The following is a 20,830-nucleotide window of genomic DNA, read 5'->3' as shown; positions in this document are numbered from 1 at the left end:
CTTTAACGTACACACTTCAGAGGTGACTTTTCTTGGTTGTCGCCCCTACTTTGAATAACGATCTCAAAGAAAGAACGATGTCCATTCGGTTGTAAACGTCTTTACTGTGAGACCAAAAGCAAAGGCTCAGGACCCAGGCAGGATGGAGGCGGCGGCCTCTCGACGTGGACAGGCTATGATCTGGATCACATCCACGCGGGTTAGAGCTACACCAGAGCTGTAAATGGGGAGGACGCCCTGCACCAGCGCTTGGGGTTGATATCAAAGCTTCCAGTCAAGCCAGCAAGCCGACGATGTGTGGGTGCCACGGGCGGGGGGGCCACGGTTCCCACACGGACGTGCTCGGCGGGCCGCCAAGCCCCAGGCACGTTCAGGGCAACACCAATAAAGCCTCGCATTTGCGTGGGCACTGCGGTAACCAAGCCGGGCGTTAGGGGCTTCATGAGAATCTAATACCACGGTTCCTTTTTCAAAAGGGCATTTCTCCAAAAGCAAACTGAGCAGTCCCCATCTTAAATACGAACGTGACCGTACAAACGTAAAGCACGTAGAGCTGTCAAACAACTACCTACCAAGGTGACTCAAATTAATGAATTGTCTAAAAATGATTTCCTGCAAGCTTTAGGGCCTGGAAAAGATGCCACAAATACGAACACGATATAACTTCAGAAAAAGCGTGACTTCAGGTCAAAGACGTATTTGCACAAAAGCAACGGTCCATCTGGGAGCCGACAAGACTGTCCCCTGTTTACTTCACCAGTCTGCTGGCTTGTTTTGCACTTAGCTTTAAAAAAATGGATTAGATTTCCAAATACAAAACTTGACACTAAGTATAAACTTATTTGCCACTCCAGGCACTGGGGTTTGGGGCCCTCCCTGGATGGAACCATCCACTCGGGTGGAGTGCTAGGGGGGAGGCTCTGGTGGGGGTACATGTTTATTCACATGCTGGAGGGCTGGGCAGGACCACGAGAAGCCGAATGGAGACACTGGGAGAAACACGGAAACAAGTTCTAGAAGACGGAACACCAGCCACGAGCGGGACCGCTGGATTCACCTTGCTTTTTTGTCTGTGACTCCTATTACCAGACTTCCAAAAGCCAGGGATAGCAGGGAATGCGTTCGACTATTCTAATCACACTCAGATCCCTAGAGGTTAACAGCCCCGACTCTGCCGGTGCAGCGGAGCTGGCCCGGGTCTGAAGCCCCGCGTCCCCAAGTCTACCTCTGGGCGCCATCTAGAAGCCTATTTTGCCTCTGGTCATGGAATAGCCCAGTTTAGCCTCGTTGTTAATGAAGGACATGAGTCCCACGTAGGTCTCGATGAGGAGGGGACGATCCAAGACCAGCACGCCACTGGCTTGTCCTGGCAAAGGATTCTCTTTCTGGGCTTTCTTGACAGCTTGGATTAGCAGAGCTTTGAAACTTTCCAGCTGTAAAGACAGAAATCATGTTGCCGGTCAGTGGTCTACACGTGGAACGGACCACCCCTTCCTGTGCCAGCCCCGTCCCTGCCCTCGGAGGACGTGCCTTTCCAGCCACACCCTGGCAGCCCCTCCCCTCGGCTCCTCGATGCGCGTCTCTGGAAACGTCAGATCCTAGCTCTGTGCTCACTGGGACAGACGACAGGCCTCACAGAGCACTTGTGTCGTCAGGGACCTACTCAATCCTCACCACCACCCGCCAGACTAGTGAGCAGGCCAAGTGCGCGACTGGCGAGGGAGGCCCAACTCCCCTCACCGGTGGCCCCAGGGCCTCCTCTGCCGGCGAGCACGCAGCCTGCTGGCCCAGCACAGACTGCCCAGAGCCCTGCCGGGCCCTTCTCCAAGGTGACCATGGCCACAAGGAGCTATGTCATACAGCTACCCTGACCAAGAGCCACTAGCCACATGGGGCTATTTAAACGTAAGTTAGCTAAAATTTCTGAAGCTTAAAAGTTTGTTTTCTCAGTTTTACTAGGACACAGAACAGTCCAGGTGCTCAACAGCCACACAGGCCTAGAGTGTCGCCATCACGGCTGGACAGCGCTGCCCTCACGGTCTTACTTGGCACAGAGACGCTGTCTTCTCATCCGCACCAGCCATGGGGTGCTCTATGAACGTGGCATAGGGCATGTTGGTGGACCAGGGGTTCCATCTGTTTATGAAGGAAGGGCGGCTCTGTTTGTCCCACTGAATGCGGATCCCAAAACCTTCTCGCCTACAAAGAAAGAAGCTTTCACGTCACCCAGCAGGCCACAGCGCTCCCTGGCAGCCTGGCAGGTACGGGGTGTGACGTTAGGAGGCTGCTCTGGGACCGCGGACAGGACCTGTGTCACTCAGAGCCGGGGGTCTCCAGTCACCTGCACCGAGCACTTTGAATACTACAAACCGACGCCGTTGTTTTGGTTTGGGCCCAACACCCTTTATGCTATTAGTGCAGTTCAACAGCAACGGGAAGGCGCTGCAGGCAGGCTAACCGCGAGAACAACATGTCTGTAGCCTCAGGCCCTTTGTCCAGGAGGCCCCACGGCCGGTTAGCGGTCTTGACTTGGGTACAGCCCCGATCACATCCCTGCAGCAAAGCTCTACCTTGTATTAAAGTCCAGGCTTCTCGTATTTCAAGATCCGCCCTTCTGAAAGCAGGTCAGTAACTATCTTCTACCTTTAGTAACATCAGTAAATAAAAGCGATGCTTTTTTTTTCTGTTAAAATTTAACCGGAGCAGAGCTTGATGTGACAGAGGTGACACACACCGGATGTGGCTCTCATCTTAAGAGCACCACGTCAGCTCTGCTTCAACAGACCTCAAGTTCATCTTACTACCAGCCTGATAGCTGTCTTCTGTGCCAGAATTCCTTTTAATGCACCTGCTGCCCACTTGCTTCTATTCTAAGAAACTATCGATTTGAAGCAGACGCTTTTATGTTGGCGCAGAATGGCAGACCCAGGACAACCAGGGGGCCGATTTGGGACGGACCTGCTACAGGCCCTGGTACTCAGGCTCTCTGTCCCTCAGTCTTACTTGTTGAGCGATTTGGGGGGAAACTGGAACTCTCCGCAGGAGATGGTGTCCACCGCGTTTAAGGCGACCCTGACCACCTGCTGGCACTGAAGGCTGATGAAGTCGTACTTGCAGATGAGCAGTGCCTGGTCTGTGATGAGCACCAGCCGCTCCTTCTCGTTGTTCCAGTGGTCAACCCTGCCCGCAGACGACACGAGTCACCGGGCGCCGCCCCGCGCACAGGCCACCCGGCCGGTCCCCGCGCCCCGCGCGCCCCGCTCACTCGGTCAGCAGCCACACGCCCTGGATGTCGCCGTCCTCCACCGGCCGCACCACCACGCCGATCTCCTCCACCGCCTGCTCGATGGTGCCGGGCTGCGCGGGCAGAGGGCGGGGGGTGGGGGGGGAGGTGTCACTCTCCGCCCCGTTCCCCTCCCATCCCAGCACCCCCCTCCCGGGCCGCCCCGGCCCCACGGCCGCCTCACCCGGAAGACGAAGTACTCCTTGACGCGGGCGCGGCGCGTGGGGTCGTGGATGCTGAGCGGCCACAGCGTCTGGCGCAGCGGAGTGCCCGCCCCCGGCCGCCCCCCGCCCGCGCCGCCCGCCCCGACCTCCTCGCCGGCCGCCAGCAGCGCCGTGGGGCTCGTGCCGGCCGAGTCCACCGAGTCCCGCAGCTGCAGCATGGCCGCGCCCGCCGCCGCCCCAGACCCCGACCCCGGACCCAGGCCCGACGAGGCCGCCGTCTCGGTCGCCGCAGCTACAGCCCCGAGGGCCGGTGCGATTGGCTCGGCCTCGCCAGCCCCGCCCGAGGCTCCGCCCCCTACCCGCGCCCGCCGGCCCTGGCGATTGGCTCTTCCCCAGCCGTCTTCCGCGATTGGCCCTACGCGCCGCCCGTTCACAATCGCTCCCGCCCCTCGCCAAGCCGGAAGCGCACGCCGCGCGCACGCCCATTTCCTCTGTACGCGACGCGAGGGGAGGGGCGGGGCCGCGGCTGGTTGCCAGGGAGACGCAGAGGGTGAGTCAGGAGTTGAGTGTGCCCGATCCCAGTAAAGGGAGCGACCAGCCCCTCGTCACCGCCCCAACCTGGACGCGCTCGTAGTCCCTGGTCTCCGCCCCCGCGGCCACCGCCCCTCCCCCTACCGGACGCGCCCCACCCCCTCGATCACCGTCTCACCTCACCGTCCCCCGGACGCGACCCCGGCCCTTGCTCACTGCCAGCCACCCCCGGACGCGTCCCCCGCCCGCCGTCACCGCCCCTGGCCCGTTCCCCCTCCGCGATCTCCGTACTCCCCCGCCCCGACGTGTCCCCCTCCGCGGTCTCCACCCCCGGACCCGTCTCCCCCGCCCCCCCCAACACCCGCGGTCACCGCCCCCCCCCCACCGGGTCACCGCCCCTTCTCCCCATCGGACGCGCCCCACCTCCTCCATCACCATCTCACGTCACCGCCCCTCTCCCCGCACGCGTCCCCCGCGCCCCGAGAGGTCTCCGCCCCCCCCCCACCCCTCCACACCCGACCCGTGTCCCTCCCCGCCCCCCGCGGTCACCGCCCCTCCCCCCGGGACGCCCCCCAACCCTCCCTCGCGGTCCCCGTCTCACCGTCCCAGGACGCGCCCGGATGCCGGGAAGGGCCGCGGGCTCTAGAGGCCCTGTCCAAAAAGGCCGAGGTGGCCTGGGCTTCCTGGAGGAGCTGCGGGCCCGCTTCTGTCCTGAGCACAGCTCGCCGCCCGAGATGGAGCGGGCAGGCGGTGCGCCCAGCGCTGTGACCAGCCTAGAGTCCTCACTGAGCCTAGGAAGCTGCCCTCCTCTGATCCCTGTTTCACAGAAAAGGACACTGAGGCACACAGCCGGGTCACTTACCACAGCCACGCGTCAAAGATCCATTCCAGGTCCCAGCTCTTGTCCTCTGGACACTAGAGCCACATCTGTTCCTCCTGTGGGTGACCTCTTTGCCCAGGGCTGGTGCCACCCTAGGCATCTGCCCTCCCTGTCAGGGGCCCCAGCTTCGGTCTTTGCCCCCACGGGCCCCAGGACTTCCTCACCACCCTCTTTGCACCCAAGGGCTGTGCATCCGTGACAGTGTGCAGCCCCTTCCAAATCCTCCCCCAGTTGGTCACTTGGGACTTCGCTGCTTCTACTCAGGCCACCGTCTTACTTCCCCACTCCCCCAACCCCGAAAGCCTTGCCTCACCCCTACTGGGTCCATCCTGCCACACTGGGTCTAAGACCACCCTCCCTAGGAGACGTCGCCATTCACCATGACTCGATTACTGTTTTGTTCTTCGCTTTTTCCTCTGTGTGCGTGCCTTATTAGTTAGGAAAGTTCAGTGGAACCAGCCCTTTGCATATGGTTGCACCTTGGGGTTTACAGCCAGTTTCACAGTTCTTCAAATTTCACCAGAGCCCAGGGCTGGCCACACGCCACAGGTGCAAGAGCAGGTTCGGAGAGTTCTGGGGACATCCCCTAGGCTGGCACAGCTCTGCCCGCGAGCTAAGCCCCTCCGGGGGCCGTGCAGACTCGGATGCCCTCTCGGTTTGTACGAGATTCACAATCCAAGGATGGCCCAACCTCCTGTCTCCCAGGACCTCCCTCCAGGGAGGGCGCTGCAGCCCCGCACACAGAGGGCCCTCGGCACCACCGGCTGCTGCCCTTGAATGTCAGCATCGCCAAGCTGGCACCAGATTCCACGGGTACTGTTACTGGCGGGAGAGCCTGCCTCTTGGGAACCGGAGGGCTCGGTGCTTGCATTCTCGGCAAAAGACATACGTGAGGACTCTGCCTCGAGTACAGATAGCCAGAGGGAAGGTAGTGAGCACAAAGCGGTTTGTCCTGGACGGTGCACTCTCAGGATGGGGGAGGGGACGGGCCCAGGGGGGCAACCGTACCAGGTGCAGGGCTGTCTTTCATGGCTCACAGCCAGGGTGGTCTCCCACTGAGGTGGTTTCTTGTCGGTTGGGAGGGGGAGTTTGGGGCCCTACTAGGTCCTGGCTGGAACCATCAAGGCCCGTCCTCCCCTCTGAGGCGTGAGTGGGGGCGGGGAGAGGTCCAGACGGCAATGTCAATATATTGTAGTGAAACTAAGGGCTAGGCGAGGCTGGGAAGCAGGGCGCACGTTCATCACCTGTTCCTCTTGGGTGGCTAGCCCCCCTCCCCCCGCCCCGGAGGTTGGAAACCACAAAATCACTCCTACTGCCACCTTGACCCCAGCTCCTCTCTAGCTAACTTCCGACTCTGTCAATACCGGCGTAGTTTTGGTACTTGGCTCCCTGGAAAAAAACACAGAGATCTCAGAGTGTTAAGTGAATGTGCAAATGTGGGCGGCAAAGTGCTTCTATCCCCTCTGGCCTGCTGAGGTGGGGTGGGACAGACGCTGCTGCCTTCTGTTGACCCCAGGGCCGGTGACGCCCTCTTTGGGCCCTGTCCCCGCGGGGGTTGGGGGAGCCCCTCTTCTCTGGCAACCACAGCCGGGGCTGAGTGTGCTCTGCCCTGTCCCTGTGGGGTGGGCCCCTGGGGGGCCTGCTGACCCCTCTCTCGGGTCTCCTGTCACCACCCAGGGGAGTTGGAGCAGAGCGGGGACCCATCAAGGATAGCAGCTGGCGTGGGGGCCCGGGAGCCCTGCTGTCTGGGCCTGGACCCTGCCTCCTCTACCTCTGGCCACGAGGGCCAGCTCCCTTCAACCCTCTGTGCCCCCGTTTGCTTTCGTACTGACTCTGGGAGATAATGGTTCCTACTTCCAATGGCCACAGGGGGGACCAAATGAGACCGTGCCCGTGACGCGGCTGGCACTCTGCCGGGCCCGTGTCAAGAGCTGTGTCTGTGTCAGCGATTACTTTTTTAAAAATTTTTTTTAATTAACGTTTATTTATTTTTGAGACAGACAGAGACAGAGCATGAACGGGGGAGACACAGAATCCGAAACAGGCTCCAGGCTCTGGGCTGTCAGCACGGAGCCCGACGCGGGGCTCGAACCCACAGACTGTGAGATCATGACCTGAGCCGAAGTCGGACGCCCAACCGGCTGAGCCACCCAGGCGCCCCGGTGGTTACTCTTTTTTAGCTGGTCCTGAGTGCCGCTGTATCGCAGATACTGCCTCTGCTCCCAACACTCATGCATGGGGGGCAGGGATACCCCTTTTCCCGAGGAGCAAACAGCCCAGAGAGGTTGTCCCGTCCACAAAGCTAGGATGCCCCGAGGTTCAGAGCCTGTGCTCCTGCGCCCGAGGCCCCTGCGGTGGGTTTCCACTGTTACGCTGTTGTGAGGTTCACGGCTGGAGTGTCCGTGCCCGTCTGCATGTTTGTGGACGTGTACAGATGAGTGTTCCCTGTGTGCGATGTCTGTCTCCCCCGAGGGTACTGTGGAAAGTAATTTGTAAAAGGGCTCTGTTCAATCGCCTTACAGAAAAATATGCTTTCGTATCAATGATGTTCGTAGGAAGAATCGAAAATTGTCTTCCGTCTGGTGAAAGGACAAAAGTTTCTTGGGTGATTGGTCTCTCTTGATGGAATTATGAAAGGTTTTCCTTTACCTTTTAGGTCATCTACCTAGAAGACAAAGATTCTGTGTTTTATTAAAATACTTGCCTGTGTCTGCTGTTTTTATCAGGTCTTTGATTACTTCCGGAAATGGAGTCTTCTCTATTAAAAGAACTAAGGGTTTAATAACTGTGTAACTTTCCGTATTGCCTTTGAAGCCTTTCGTTGTCATTTTATGTTTTTTAATTTCTTACCATTTATTTATTTTTCAGAGAGAGAGAGAGAGAGAGAGTGCGTGAGTGGGACAGGGCCAGAAAGAGGGAGACAGAGCATCTGAAGCAGACGTGGGGCTTGAACCCACGGACCCTGAGATCCTAACCAGAGCTGACATCAAGAGTTACCGCTCAACCACCGGTCCAGCCCCCCGGGGCCCCTTTCATTGTCATTTTCATTAAATGGAGAGCTGATCCCAAAAGTCAAATTCTGGGTGAAGCCTCGTTGGCCTTGAACTATCTTTGGGATTTTGCGGAGGTCCCTGAAACATCTCAAAAGACGGGTTCTCTCTCCTGGCAGAGAGAGATTATGCTAATGAGGCTTACTGGACACGTTAACTCCCGTGGGAAGTGCGGTCAAGAGAGCAGGGACATTAGACTTGTGTTAGGGCAGATTTATATACAAAATATCCTAAAAATTTTTATATCCTAAAAATCTGATGTGTACCGGTAAGAAGGCATCAGCCATAATTTTAAGGCGTATGTCACGGGGGGTGGGGGGGGCGCCTGGGTGGCTCAGTTAGTTAAGCGTCTGACTTCGGCTCAGGCCGTGGTCTCACAGTTCATGGGTTCGGGCCCCGCATGGAGCTCTGTGCTCAGCTCAGAGCCTGCTTGGGATTCTCTGTCCCGCCCCCCACCCCTGCCCTTCCCCGGCGTGCTCTCTCTTTCTCTCTCTCTCTCAAAAATAAACATTAAAAAAAAAACGGTATGTGTCACGGGAATGTCCAACTTTCCTCCTCGGTGCGTCACAAGTCCCCCTCAGCACATGTGTAGATGTGGCGATTTGTAAGTGTTTCGTGTTTTCTCACGTGCAGACGCGTATGGCTTTACTCAAACGCTTGGCAAACGTACTTCCTCTTCAAGGAGATTCATGGAAAAGACTCGGGCGAGTGCAGGCTTGTGAGAACTAAAGTCCATTTGCCTTCACACGGGAGGGGCAGCAGCGGACCGGGGGATACCTGCCAGCCCCCCACCATGTCAAGGGGTAGTGGTCCTGTCCCTGTCCTCCTCCCCCCATTACGTTGGTGATGCGGCGTTTGCATGTGAAGACTTGTCCCTGCAGCAGGACACTCTGGGGGCCTTGCTGGAGCACCTGTGTGTGTGTGGGGGGGGAGGAGGTGGAGCCCAGGCACCCCCCCCCCGTAAGGTTTTGGGGAGCTGTGGTCGTGTAAGATGCACACCTTCCCAGAATGTGTGATGGATCAGATGCCAGCCTATCCAACCCCTGGGGACAGGAGACAGGTGCGAGCCTGTGTAGGGATTTGGGGGCTTGGGAGGACTTTTATCCCCACCCGGCACGGTGCTTCTGTCCCTTCGGTCACCTGGGGAAGAAGGGGCATGGGGGGCCGGAGACAGAGCGGGGAGCAGCCTCTGAGAACAGGAGAGAAGCAGGTGAAAGGTCTGGGGTCTCCCAAGCAGGGCCGCCCTTCCAGTAGGGCGTGTCTGTGTCACCGGGAGGTACCAGTTGGGGGCTGTGGCAGAGACAACGACTGTCCCCAGGATTCTGGTCCCAGCTCTGGAAGGGGCCCCCGAGAGCAGCAGCCCTGAGCGGTGTGCCCCGAGCTCCTCCAGTGGAGCGCCCCACGGAGGCACAGCCGATGGCGGCGAGACCTTCCCCGCCCGCCACGCGTGGGTGAGGACGTCGCCCACCCGCGCACCTCGGCCGGGCGCAAACCCCCACGCTCAGCAAGCGGCGTGTCTGTGTGCCGCAGAGCAGCGCCCCGTCCGCCAGCCCGCCGTCTCCGGAGATGCGGGTGCCACTCGAGCCCGCGGGCGCCGATCCTCACGTGCCCCGCCCCCCGCCCCGTGCCAGCCCGCGGGGAGGGAATGAGACAGATGACGGATTCCGCCGACGCCCGCTGACGCCCGCTGTACGGACGGGTCTGTTGGAGGCAATCCGTCCACACGGACCGTAGTTACCATTCAGCCCAACAGTGACACCGTGTGGACGGCAACAGGGACCAACCACAGCCGCCTCTGGGCGGAACTCGGAACTCGGAGGTCTGGCTGGTGACCACTCGTGGGTTCTGGCCGTTAACCCTTTGTGGTGGCGGGCTGTTGGAAAGGGAGGGGCCTTCGGGCTCGGAAGCCGAGGGGTGACGATCGTGAATGAGCCTCTGTGGGGTCAGGATAAGTGGAAGGACGTTCGGGTTGAGCCGTGAGAGCTTCAGGTGGTCCACCAGCGTCTTCCGCATCCTGGCTCGGGAGGCACTGGGCCCCCCCCCCCCCCCCCCCCCCCCCCCCCCCCCCCCCCGCAATCAGGAAGCTGACGCCCCAGCCCGAGGATGAGCCCTAGCAGGTGACCCCCAGTAGACCCAGCAGAGGTCGCGCCCAGAAAGAATGGCCATGACCGTGCCCAGGCGAGGTGGCCTAATGCCAAGGAGGCCAAGGAGCCTGGGGCCGTCCTCCGGAACCCCCGGCTAGTAAGGGACCGGCACGTTATAGACAGACCGGTGCCGCCCTCTGAATGAGGCTCCCCACAAGCCCCGGTTCGCGCGGAGGCTGCATCTGGCCCAACCCAGGCCTCCTGTCACCACGCAAACCAGGCTGCCACCATTGGGCCACTGAGTACCACGGATGGATATCCTTGTCGAACAGACGGTGATTGGGGGTCACATTTCAAAGGCCACGATGTGGAGCCCCCGCCCCCCTAACCGGCAAGCAGCAGGGGTCGTAGGAAGGAAACATAGGATATGGAACCCACAGATTAATTCCCGACAGGTAATCACTTTGCCGGTCGCTGAGTTACTGTCGGGTTCTTACACAGTTCAGGGCCTGTTGTGCCCCACAGGCCAGCCTGGGGACCCCCGCAGAGGCACCCAACACCGGCCGGCCCCCTGTGGAACCGGTGGGAAGCAGCCATTGCCCCCGGACCCTGGATCAACGCGTCGCGCTACCGGGAACCCTGGGCCCGTCACGCCTGGGAGAGGAGCTGTCTGCCTGAGCTTGCGATGGGGTGGCCCCGGAATGCGTGAGGGGGGCCCCCGCAGTCTCCCTGGGACCCCTGTATCTGGCACAAGCTGGGCCGGTGGAAACGCACGGTGGCTGGAATGGAACACACACCGTGAAACGGGGGGTCCTGGCCGGGCGCACCCACCCGCCCAGTCGTCACACCTGACCATGCCGCCCTGCCCCCCCCAACACGTACGTGTGTGCAGCACCTCCCCCACCCGGAGACCAGCCGTGCTCGTTCTGTTCCCGCGGGTAGGGTCGGCGGGAGCCGTGTCTGCCCTCTACGGGCCGGGAGGCGCCACAGCGCGCAGAGGCCCTCGCCAAAGCCGCCCACAAGCCGTGAGGGACAGCCAACAAAGCACTGCGGGGTCCCTGACGGGAGAGCCGCGCTCCGGAACAGGATATAGGATGGCCTTGGACTCGCCTCGTGCCTCTCGAGGAGTTGTGTGTTCAGACCCGAGGGGTCTGCTACGGCGTCGTCTTCATGAAGTCACACTGAGGACACAGGGCAGCGCCCTGAACCGTCTGACCCCCAGCCCAGGGCATCTCATAAACCAGTGGGTCCGATCATGGGGCTCTCGGTGGAAAACACTGTCACTTATTTTGGGAATTCCCGTCCCGATGTGCGTTTTCTCTTGCATGTGCCCGCACTTTTGCTGTGGCCTCTGCCCCCAGGGGAGCCAGAAAGCCACCGAACGAGCCCCCTCCAGGCTAGTGCCGCCCCTTGTTGACCACGCAGGGCCCGCTGCGGAGGAGGGGGCCTGTGAGACTGAGAGCCGGTCACGGGTCACCGGGGGCCTGGCGTGGGAGGAGGTCACGGAGAGGACGTGACCGCCGGTGGACCCTGGAGCCGGCCCCTCACCCCCGCCCGGATGTGGGCTGTGACCCCTCATTTCCACAGCGGGAGCCCCGCGGAGGCCTCTGTCGTGAGATTCTGGCGGGTGGGCGCGGGGATCCCCTCGGCCTGCGGCGCCCAAGACCAGCCTCGTAAGTAGCTTATCACACCTGCTGCCCACCAATCACCAGCCGGGAGCGTCTGCCTCTTTCTTTGGGGTCCCCCTGCCCTCTGCATACGGGGGCCAGGTAGCCACCCAATAGAGGGAGGTACGAAGAGCCAGAGCCCGGAGGGAGCGCGTCGGTGTAGGGAGAGAAAGAGCTGGGCGTCCGGGCGCTGTGGCCCACGGGTGGGTACTGGCAGCGAGATGCCACAGACAGGACGCTCTGCGTGGTGGCCAGCCCCAGTCTCTGTCTTGGGACCGGTTGCTGCGGTGTTGGCACGAAAGACTGGGCAGGCAGGGGCCCGGGACCCGTCAGATGGGTGGGTCCTGAGGTCCCCAGGATGGCGGCAGCAATGGACGGGAGGAGGAGGAGGATGCTGGCCCGGTGCCCGAGCCTCGGGTGGGTGTGGGGGGCACCCAGTAGGCCCGCAAGTTGCGGAAATGACGAGAGATGACGTGTGCGTGTCGTGGTATGTGACGAATAGCATCGGCTGGTGCACCAGCTCCCAGGCTGCCACACGGAGGTCCCCCCCACCCCCACTCCGGGGTCTGAACACCAGGGACTTGTCCCCGGTGCTGGAGGCCAGAGGCCCGAGGCCGGCGTGTCTGCAGGGCTCCGCTCCCTCTGAAGCCTGTGGGGAAACAGCCCTGGCCTCTCCAGAGTCTGGCGGTGGCTGGCAGTCCTCGGTGTCCCTCCGCCTGGGACCTCATGCCCACAACCTTTGCGTCTGTTGTCACATGGCCCTGTCCCCCGTGTCCTGTGTGTCTCGTTGGACGAGAACTCACCCCATGCCCTCATCTAGACCTGCTGTATCTGCAGAGACCCTATCTCCAAATGAGGCCACACTCGCGGGAGCGGGGTCAGGACTTGAACATATCTGTTCGGAGGACACAGTTCTGCCGGGGCAGATGGGCAGTATGTGTGCACACGGCAACCAGGCCCCGACAGAAACGCTCTCTCCACACACATGCGCACGCTGGCCATCGGGCAGGGGAAGGCGGCTCCTGGCCGGGTCCCCCTGGGTGTGCGAGACTTCTTTCCAGGGACTTTGACAGGCTGCTCCCCTCCCGTCAGCAGGTGGCAGAGTGGCCACACGGGGCCTTCGAACCGGGGCGCCTCGCACAGTGCGCGGCGTGAGATGAAACCAGTTTGTCTTCTCTTCCCTCGGAGGGCAGGTGAGTGTGAATGCTTACCTTATCTTCCCGATGTTGTGGTTTAGGGTTTTAGGAAATCCGCCTCTGATGGAAGCAGCGGTCAGGGGCACGAGGGGCCAGGCACGTGCCGCATGGGAGCCCCAAGGGTGGGAGCTCAGAGCTGGACTGTTGGAGGCTAGTGCGTAGCCCAGAGAATATTCCCGACCGCAGGGGCCGTGGGCCGAGCTCGTCTTCCAGAGACAGTGCACTCTGGGTGAGACCTCTCCCTCCCCAAAGGGACCAGAGCTGCATCCGAGGCTGCGTAGCGTTGGGAGGCTGTTGTGGCCCCTAGGGATCCGCCTGAGAGCTATCAGATGTTATGTCGCAGAGACGGCCCTTAATCTTTGACTTGGGCAGGTCACGGCGGAAGGAGGGGCGACTTGGACAGAGAAACACCCTTCCCAGAGGATGGGGGGCTAGGGACCAAGAGGGCAGGCTTCCAAATGTGGCTTTTTAAAAATAATTGTTTATTTTGAGAGAGAGAGAGAGAGAGAGAGAGAGAGAGAAAGAGGGAGAGGGAAAGAGAGAGAGAGAGAGAGAGAAATCAGGGAAGGGGCACAGAGAGAGAGAGAGAGAGAGGGAGAGAGAGAATCCCAAGCAGACTCCACACTGTCAGTGCGGATCCTTACTCAGGGTTCGAACTCATGAACTGTGAGATCACAACCTGGGCCAAAATCAAGATTCACACGCCTAACTGACTGAGCCACCCAGGCGCCCCAAAACATGATGGCTTTAAGGCAAAACAGCAGGATTTGGAGAATTGGAAAGGGAGTGTTCTCCTGCAGTTTCTAAAAGCTGAGTTGTTTTCATGGTGACTTTGTCACACATTCTGAATGTCTCGGCCAGAATGGGGGTTTTTCTCTGTCTCTACCAAGCCGCCCACCTTGCTGGGTCCAGGTGCCCCGAGCTCTCTCTCCACACCTGGCAGGAGCTGCAGCCACCGTGGGATCCACGAGAAGGTCAAGCTTTGATGTGCTTCCCTTGGGCGAGCTGCAGCCAGGAGGGTGCTGGGGACAGCAGGCTAGGTTGGGGGCCAGGAGATCTTGGAATGCACACCGTCAAGGACTGGAGTGTCAGCCCCGGTTCTGGCCGGCACAGCTGGCGAGGGGGACGCATACTGCCTTGTTTCTAAGAAACGCAAGGGCCACCCCGCAGAAAGCGTGTCCAGCAACAAACTCCACATCTCCCACACTTGGCTTCCCCAGGGAGCCTCTGCTCGCTCAGTGTCCATGTGCTGCTGCGATGTCTGGAGGGAGGGGCCCTCCGCGAGCCCCCAGGATGGCCAGCTCCCCTCTCGGCCAGGAGCCCCAGGGGAAGGTGCTGGTCGGCCTCGCCCTGGCTGCTGGCTTCCTGGGCTGCCAGAAGAAATCCGCAGGCTGGGTGGCTAAAACAGCAGCCCATTCTTCTCTCCTCCTTCTTTGGAGGCCGGAAATCTGAAATCCCTCTGGCACTGAGGGACACCTGTCCAGGCCTCTCTGCTTCCTCGCTTCCAGGGCTTGGTGGCCATCTCTGGCCTTCCTTCACCTGCAGGCACACGGCCGGACCTCTGCCTCCCTGAGGCCATATGGCCTTCTCCTTGTGTGTCTATGTGTCCCAACTCTCCCTCCGTTCTCCATAAGGACACCTGTCAGTGGGTTTAGGGCCGCCGTAAGTCCAGGGTGATTTCATCCTGACATCTTTAATCACATCGGCAAAGACCCTCTCCCCAGATCCAGTCACATGTACAGGTACTGGGGGATAGGGCGTGGCTGTATCTTTTTGGAGACACAGTTCAGCCCATGGTACCGCTGTCCCCCGACACCTGGTGCTTTGCGTGAATGGGCAGGTTTTTGCTCTCGGTGTGACAGGTGACCTCAAACACCCTGGTGACCCCTTTCCGGATGCTGCGTCCCACCCCGGGGATGGGCCGGTCCAGGGGAACGTAGCTGGCCAGCACCTGCCCCAGAGTCTCCGTCCTACCCGCCACGCTTGAGTGGATTGCTTCTTTGGTTTTGCTTCTCTTTCGGGGCACATGAGGAGGTTTAGAAATGAACTTCAGAGCTGGCTACCCAAAGACTTCCCGCAGACGTGGCAAAAATATTTGGCGTGGGGTTCCAGTTGCCATAGTTTTTGTATCTACAGGGTTCCCCCGTCTCTGGCTCCAACCAGGTATGGTGCTGATTTCCCGCGTCCCCTTCCAGCGCCGAGCATGCCCTCTGCTTCCGGGCTGGGCAGAGGGGACAGGTGGGGGTGCGGGGGTCTCCAAAGACAGTGAAATCACCCAGCTATGGACGGAACTGTGCCCCTCCCAAATTCACAAGTCGAAGCCCTAAATCCCAGTGTGCCTGTATTGGAACAGGGCCTTTCAGGAGGTAGTTAAGGTAAATGAGGTCATAAGGGTGGGGCCCTATAGGGCTGGTGCCTTCTAAGAAGAGGAAGAGACAACAGAGCCTTCTCTCCTGGCCGCCCCCTCTCTGCCGAGTGAGAACTTCGAGAGCGGGCAGCCGTCCCCAAGCCAGGAGGGTGCTCTCCTGGCACCAGTGGCCGGCACCTTGATCTTGGACTCCCCGTCTCCAGAACGGGGCGGCGGGGGTGGGGTGGGGGGATGTCCGTTGTTCACCCTGCTGGGTCTGCGGTGCTCTGTTCCGGCAGCTGGATAGACCGGGACACCCCCGTGGGGCAGTCAGATTTGCGGGACCTCCACCTACCCCATGTGCTTTAGAGCTATTCTTAGGTTCACAGCCGCAGAGTAGGGCATTTACCAAAGGTCCCCAGAGCCAGACCCTGCGTTCCGTTCTCAGACCTGAAGTTTACAAGCTGGGCGACTTGGGGGTGCTGCTCCCCACTCTGACCTCGGTTTCCCCATCTGCCGTCTCGGCCCGATGACTATACCCCTCCAGGTGGTGTGGAGGGCTCAGATCCTCGGCGGGGGGCCGGGGGCACTGCCACATCTCCACTGCTCCTGGACAGCTGGGGGTCCCTGTCTCCCAAGCCCCTCCCAGCCAGGAGTTCCTGCGCTTCGTAGGAGGGCGAGGCGAGGGCCAGTCACCCAGACCACGGGAAGTGGCGAGGACGAAAACCCCAAGAAAGAGGCCTGCCAGCTTCGGAAGTGAGCCTGACCACCCCTGGGCCTCTACAGCTGGGCCGGGCACACGGGTGGCTAGCGGGTCCTAAGTCCCGGCCACTCCTCAGGTCCTACCCAGGCTGCACCTCCCCTGCTTTTCAAAAACCTCCGGAGGGGGTTGTTTCCACCCCAGGGACCCCCACGAGCCCCTGGACCCTGGAGCACCTAGTCATCACCCCTGGAGTAAGTGAATTCCAAACCCCACCCAGCTTCGTTTAAGTTACCTGTACGCCCAGCCTGGGGCTTGCACTCAGGACCCCAAGATCAAGAGGCGCAGGCTCTACTGACTAAGCCAGGCAGCCGCCCAACCAGGTTACACTGGCGAGAAGCAGGGTCTCCGGAGGGAGGCTCCTGCCCTGGCCGGCTCGCCCACTTCAGGCCACGGGCCAAGAACGCCCTGCACAGAACAAGGGTAAAAATGCCCAGGGGGTGGTCGGTGATCCGCGACGCGGGTGCCCAAGGGGGAGCACCCAGAGGCACGGGGAGGGCCGTTACCCCCCACCCCCTTGCCCCCGGCCCGGCAAGGGAGGGGAGAGGGCAGCCGGTGACAACGGACCGAGCGTCCGCAGAGACTTAAGAGGGACGGAGGGAGGGCGGAGGGCTCCCCCAGAGATGGGCGCCTGGGCCCGAGGTCCGCCGGAGGTGGTGGCCACTCGCTCGCAGGGCATCTAGACCCGGCGGCCTCGGAGCAGCCGAGCGCGCGAGGCTCGCGGCGAGGACCCGAGGAGGGTTGGGGGCGGGGCTGGGGACGGGGCCGGGCGGTGGGCGGGGCCGGGGCGGGGGTCCGGGCCGGGGGCGTGGCAAAGGCGGGCCGGCCTCTGGCGCCGGGGCCGAGCGCGCAGTGTCGCGCGAAGCGGGCGCCGGCCGGGCGGGAAGCCGGTCCCTCCGCACCTGCGGCTGCGTCCCGCGCGTCCCCGGCCATGGCGCACGTGCGGGCGGCGGCTCCGCGGGTCCGCCGGGACGTCCAGTGAGCTGGGGGTCGCAGGAGGGAGCCGGCGCGGGGCGGCGGGCGCGATGCCTGTCCTTCCGGAGGCGACGGCGGCGGGGCGCGCGGTGGCCCTGGCCCTGGCCCTGGTGCTGCTGCTCCCCGCGGGTCCGGCGGGCGCCCTGCCCCGCCTGCAGCCCGGCATGTGAGTAGCGGAGCCCCGGGCCCCTGAGCAGCTTTGTCCCTGGGGCCCTGACAAAGTTGGGCTCTTTGCCGCCCCTGGGGAGGGAGTGGTTAAGACACGGGGGTCGGGGCTTGGGTCTGGGGGCGCTTCCGTGGCGGGGCCACCTCCTCCTCCCCTTACCCTGTCGGTGACCCTCCACTCCGTCATGTGCGACCGCGCGCTCTGGCAGACGCCGCGCTCCAGTCGGGGTCCTCGTGGGCAGGGTCTGGCTAGCGAGCAGGAAGGAAGCAGCCCCTTCTCACTTCCTTCCAAAGCTGCCTCCGGGGGCCTGGGGGGCCTGTGCAGGGGCGGGGAGCGCCCAGACGCTGGGGGGGGGGGCGGTAGTGGTGGTGGCTGGACGTGGTTTATGTGTTAAACACGTGCGTGCTGGGGCTGAGAGACAGAAGGAATTCAGCACCAGAATGGGCAGGAAGAGAGGGTCTGGGAGCCAGCGGAGATGAATTCAGTTTTGAAAGATGATTCCCCAACGGGCCGTTTAGCGGTCTCTGTTAACCGGCAGATCCATCCCGTGTTGGCCTCCCAGGACCGCTGGTGCCAAAGTGAGCCAGAGAGGAGGGGGAGGAGGGGAGGTGCCTGCTGGGGGCCCCCAGCCCAGGGCTCCTGCAGGGTGCTGCAAAGGGGCAGGCCAGTGGCCCGGCCCGGGTTAGGGACCCCTGCCCGGCACTCGCCCAGAGGGCCCAGTGCACCTGGCGGGGCAGAGCTGGGGGGCAGGGCAAGTCGGTGCCCCAGGACCCCCATCCCCCACCCTGGGTCTTGCTTTGCCCCAGGCAGGAAGATTTCCTTGTGGCCTTTGCATCCAGAAATGTGAGTGGCCTGAGTCCCGACTCTGCATGACTTCTGCTGGACATTTTTCTTTCCTGTGATCCCAGTGAGTTCATTTGTCCAAGGGAAGCTGCAGCCTCAGAAGGGATTATCACAGCGGCGGGCGGCCCCTGACCCTGGTTGGCACGTCACCTAGGGCTCCGGGAAGCCTCTGGCCACTCTGGGGCAAGCAGTGGGTCGCAGGAGACCTTCACTTTCTGCTTCCTGCTTTCCCCAAAGCCTCCTCTGCCCTGTCTCTTCCTCCCCTTCCTCCTCCTCGGGGAGCCTCCCACGTGTCAGGGGTGGCTTCCCCTATGGGGGCCTGTGTCCCTGTTTCTTGGCTAGGCTTCTGTTCTCAGATGGCCCTGGGCAGACTGAGTTCTGTGACACCTCGGGGTATACCTTCCACAGCCCCATTGGCTCTGATTGTCTCTGAGGCACCTGGTGCTAGGCAGCATTGAGCTCCGCTGGCCAGCTGAACACGGGACAGCCTTGTGCTAGACCCCGGAGCGCTGGAAGCCGGTGGGCTCTGGGTGCCAGAATTTGCTTTTTGCTCCTTGTGCCCCAGAGGAGCAGGGGAGGGGGCCAAGAGAACAGCTGGGGTCCCTGAAAGTGCTTTGTCCTCGCTGGTCCTGTGCCCCCTGCCCCCTTTCCCTGGGGGAGGTCTGATGAGCCTGTAGGGCCCCGCACAGGCCTCCCCACTGTCTGTGACTGGTTTTCCTGGTGGGCCTCTGGGGGAGACAAAGAGAAGAGGGGTGCCGTGGAGTAGGGGTCCCACTGACCCATGGCCCAGCGTGGCCTTTGTGGACGTGTGGGAGCTTGTGGCTGGTTCTTGGGTTTCCGCTGGCCGACCGTGTCCAGACTGGAAGCCCTACAACATGTCTTTATTTATTTATTTATTTATTTATGCCTCTAAGTGCATTTCTGCTGGAAGAATGGTTGGCTTATCTTCCTGGGGCCTGGAGTGACCGCTCACTACACACAGGGCTGGCCCAGGGCTGCTGGCGGGGTCTGGGGATGGGGAGACAGTGTCCCCTACACTGGAGCTCCAACCGGCCCAGGGCCGAGCCTGCAGGCTTCCAAGTTCAAGGGTTGCGCCTGGTCCAGGGGGACGTGTGTTCAGAGGCCCACCCTGGGGTTCAAAAGGGGAGCTTGTAAAGACAGGCACGACGGAGACGCTTCTGGGGAGCCCAGCCCTCCTCCTGCACAAGGGTGTGCACGCAGCCCGGCTTCGCCAGCTGGGCGGGGCTGCCTGCCTCTCCCTCCCCGCCTGCTTTTCCCCTTCCTGTCTCCTCACCCTGGGGCCATCATCCTGGGGCCTGCTGGCCTGGAACCACCTGCCCCAAAGGGACGCCTCACGTGCCCACCTTCTCCTCGGCTCTGGGCTGAGGCGCCGGCCTCCAGGAGCCCCTCTCTGCCCGGGAGCAGATGTCCCACGGAACTGTTTGCTTTGTAGTCTGGGAGTTGCCTTGCCTCCCCAGATGGGAACCAGGAGCCAACTGCAAGGACAGGCCTGTGACTGTCCTGCCACTTGGGCTGACACTTCGTCTCTATGTCTGTTCCCTCCCCCATCCCACCTCCTCCACCCCAAAGATGGAAAAGTTGGCCCAAGCTGTGCTTCTGAAGGGCTGGGAACTCCCCCGAGGGGATCGGTGCCGCGCTCACCCCCGTCCCCGGGAGGCCAGTGGGCAGCCAGCAGAGCGGGGACTGTTTTGGGGGGCTGTGGAGGGAGCAGCAGAGCCGGAGGGGGAGCCCAGGCCCACGGGCCTCGGGAGAAGTCACGCAGGTGACTAAGGGATGGGAGAGTGGCCAGTGGGAGTGAGCCCACGGGGTTGTGTGACCCTGAGGGTGTCCACGGGAGAGGCGAGCCCACCCCCCATCCCCTTCCTCAGAGGCTGTGGAATCTGGCTGGCCTCGCAAACTTTGTGCCTTGTCTCCCGAAATTTGAAATTTGCCTGTGTCTGGCTGGGGCAGCTGCCCCTCCCCCCACCTCCCAGGCCCCTTCTCTATAACCACCTCCTTCCTGAGCGAGGCACCCTCCTGTCCTTATGTGGGGGCGGGGGGGTCAAGGGCACTGGGGAGCCACTGACATCAGAGGGCTCCGCCATGCACCCCTTCCGCGCTCCCTGGAGGCTCCCCGCCTTCCACACTTTGTCCCACCTGGAGCGAACTCTGTGTGCCCAGCGGGGGCAGCTCAGGGGATATCTCTGAGGCCAGGATGGCTGGGAGGTGGGGGCCTAGGCAGGAAGTCACACGGGCGCGGGGTCCGTGTCACTGTTCCCGCTGACCCTCAGGCCCCTGTTGTCCTGGCAAAGCTACAATAGTCCTGTGGGCGGCATGGGGCCCCTGCAGGGGGTCTGCAGGATGTGGCCCTGTGGCCGTCCCTCCTCGTCCTCTTCCCACACCTCGAGCCTGGCCCTGCCGCAGGCCTGGGACGGTCACCGCGGGGCCTGGCCCTGCTGTGCCCCCCACCCCTGGTGGCTCCACGCCCTGGACTGGGGCCTACTGACCATCGGTCCTCTGTCCCAGGCCGCACGTGTGCGCCGAGCAGGAGCTGACCCTGGTGGGCCGGACCCAGCCCTGTGTGCAGGCTTTCAGCCGAACCGTGCCCGTGTGGAAGCCGGGCTGCGGGCGGCAGGCGTCGTGGTGCGTCAGCCACGAGCGGAGGTATGTGCTGGGGCCCCAGGTCCGGCGTGCGAGCGGGCGGCCGGGGTGGGGGGGGCTCTCCCGGTCCCAGGGCCGTCCACACCCCTTCCCGCTGCCCTGCGCCTGATGCCAAAGCTTTTCCCGCCCCGGAGGGCAGCTCACAGACGGAGCGTTGCTGCGCAGTGGGCCCTGCAGGCAGGAGGGGACTCTGGGAGGGTGCTCTGAGGAGGACGGAGTCCCG

General features: G+C 62.0%; 3 protein-coding genes across 3 annotated transcripts in view; 2 read left to right on the top strand and 1 right to left on the bottom strand.

Annotated features, from left to right (window-relative positions):
• Nucleotides 1-84: 84 nt before the first annotated feature.
• TPRG1L (tumor protein p63 regulated 1 like) lies at nucleotides 85-4,096 on the bottom strand. The gene is made up of 5 exons (XM_042951567.1): nucleotides 3,468-4,096; nucleotides 3,266-3,357; nucleotides 3,004-3,180; nucleotides 2,046-2,199; nucleotides 85-1,433 (listed from the first exon to the last, which is right to left on the bottom strand). The coding sequence occupies exons 1-5, from the start codon at nucleotides 3,663-3,665 to the stop codon at nucleotides 1,239-1,241; spliced, it is 816 nt and encodes a 271-aa protein (XP_042807501.1). The 5' UTR covers nucleotides 3,666-4,096; the 3' UTR covers nucleotides 85-1,238.
• Nucleotides 3,664-11,509, top strand: LOC122228215 (putative protein TPRXL). The gene is made up of 8 exons (XM_042953150.1): nucleotides 3,664-3,757; nucleotides 4,588-4,728; nucleotides 5,564-5,671; nucleotides 6,536-6,682; nucleotides 9,241-9,359; nucleotides 9,439-9,597; nucleotides 10,518-10,574; nucleotides 11,354-11,509. The coding sequence occupies exons 1-8, from the start codon at nucleotides 3,664-3,666 to the stop codon at nucleotides 11,507-11,509; spliced, it is 981 nt and encodes a 326-aa protein (XP_042809084.1).
• A 5,478-nt stretch (nucleotides 11,510-16,987) lies between these two features.
• MEGF6 (multiple EGF like domains 6) overlaps nucleotides 16,988-20,830 on the top strand; it is an 88,196-nt gene continuing 84,353 nt past the window's right edge. Inside the window, exons 1-2 of the mRNA XM_042952528.1 lie at nucleotides 16,988-17,103; nucleotides 20,473-20,610. Of these exons, the coding sequence (XP_042808462.1) occupies nucleotides 16,988-17,103; nucleotides 20,473-20,610 (254 nt within the window). The remainder of the gene's footprint in view (nucleotides 17,104-20,472; nucleotides 20,611-20,830) is intronic.

This window comes from Panthera leo, chromosome C1 (genome assembly GCF_018350215.1).
Source record: "Panthera leo isolate Ple1 chromosome C1, P.leo_Ple1_pat1.1, whole genome shotgun sequence".
NCBI classification, from domain to species: Eukaryota; Metazoa; Chordata; class Mammalia; order Carnivora; family Felidae; genus Panthera; species Panthera leo.
This window is presented reverse-complemented; position numbering and strand designations above follow the sequence as displayed.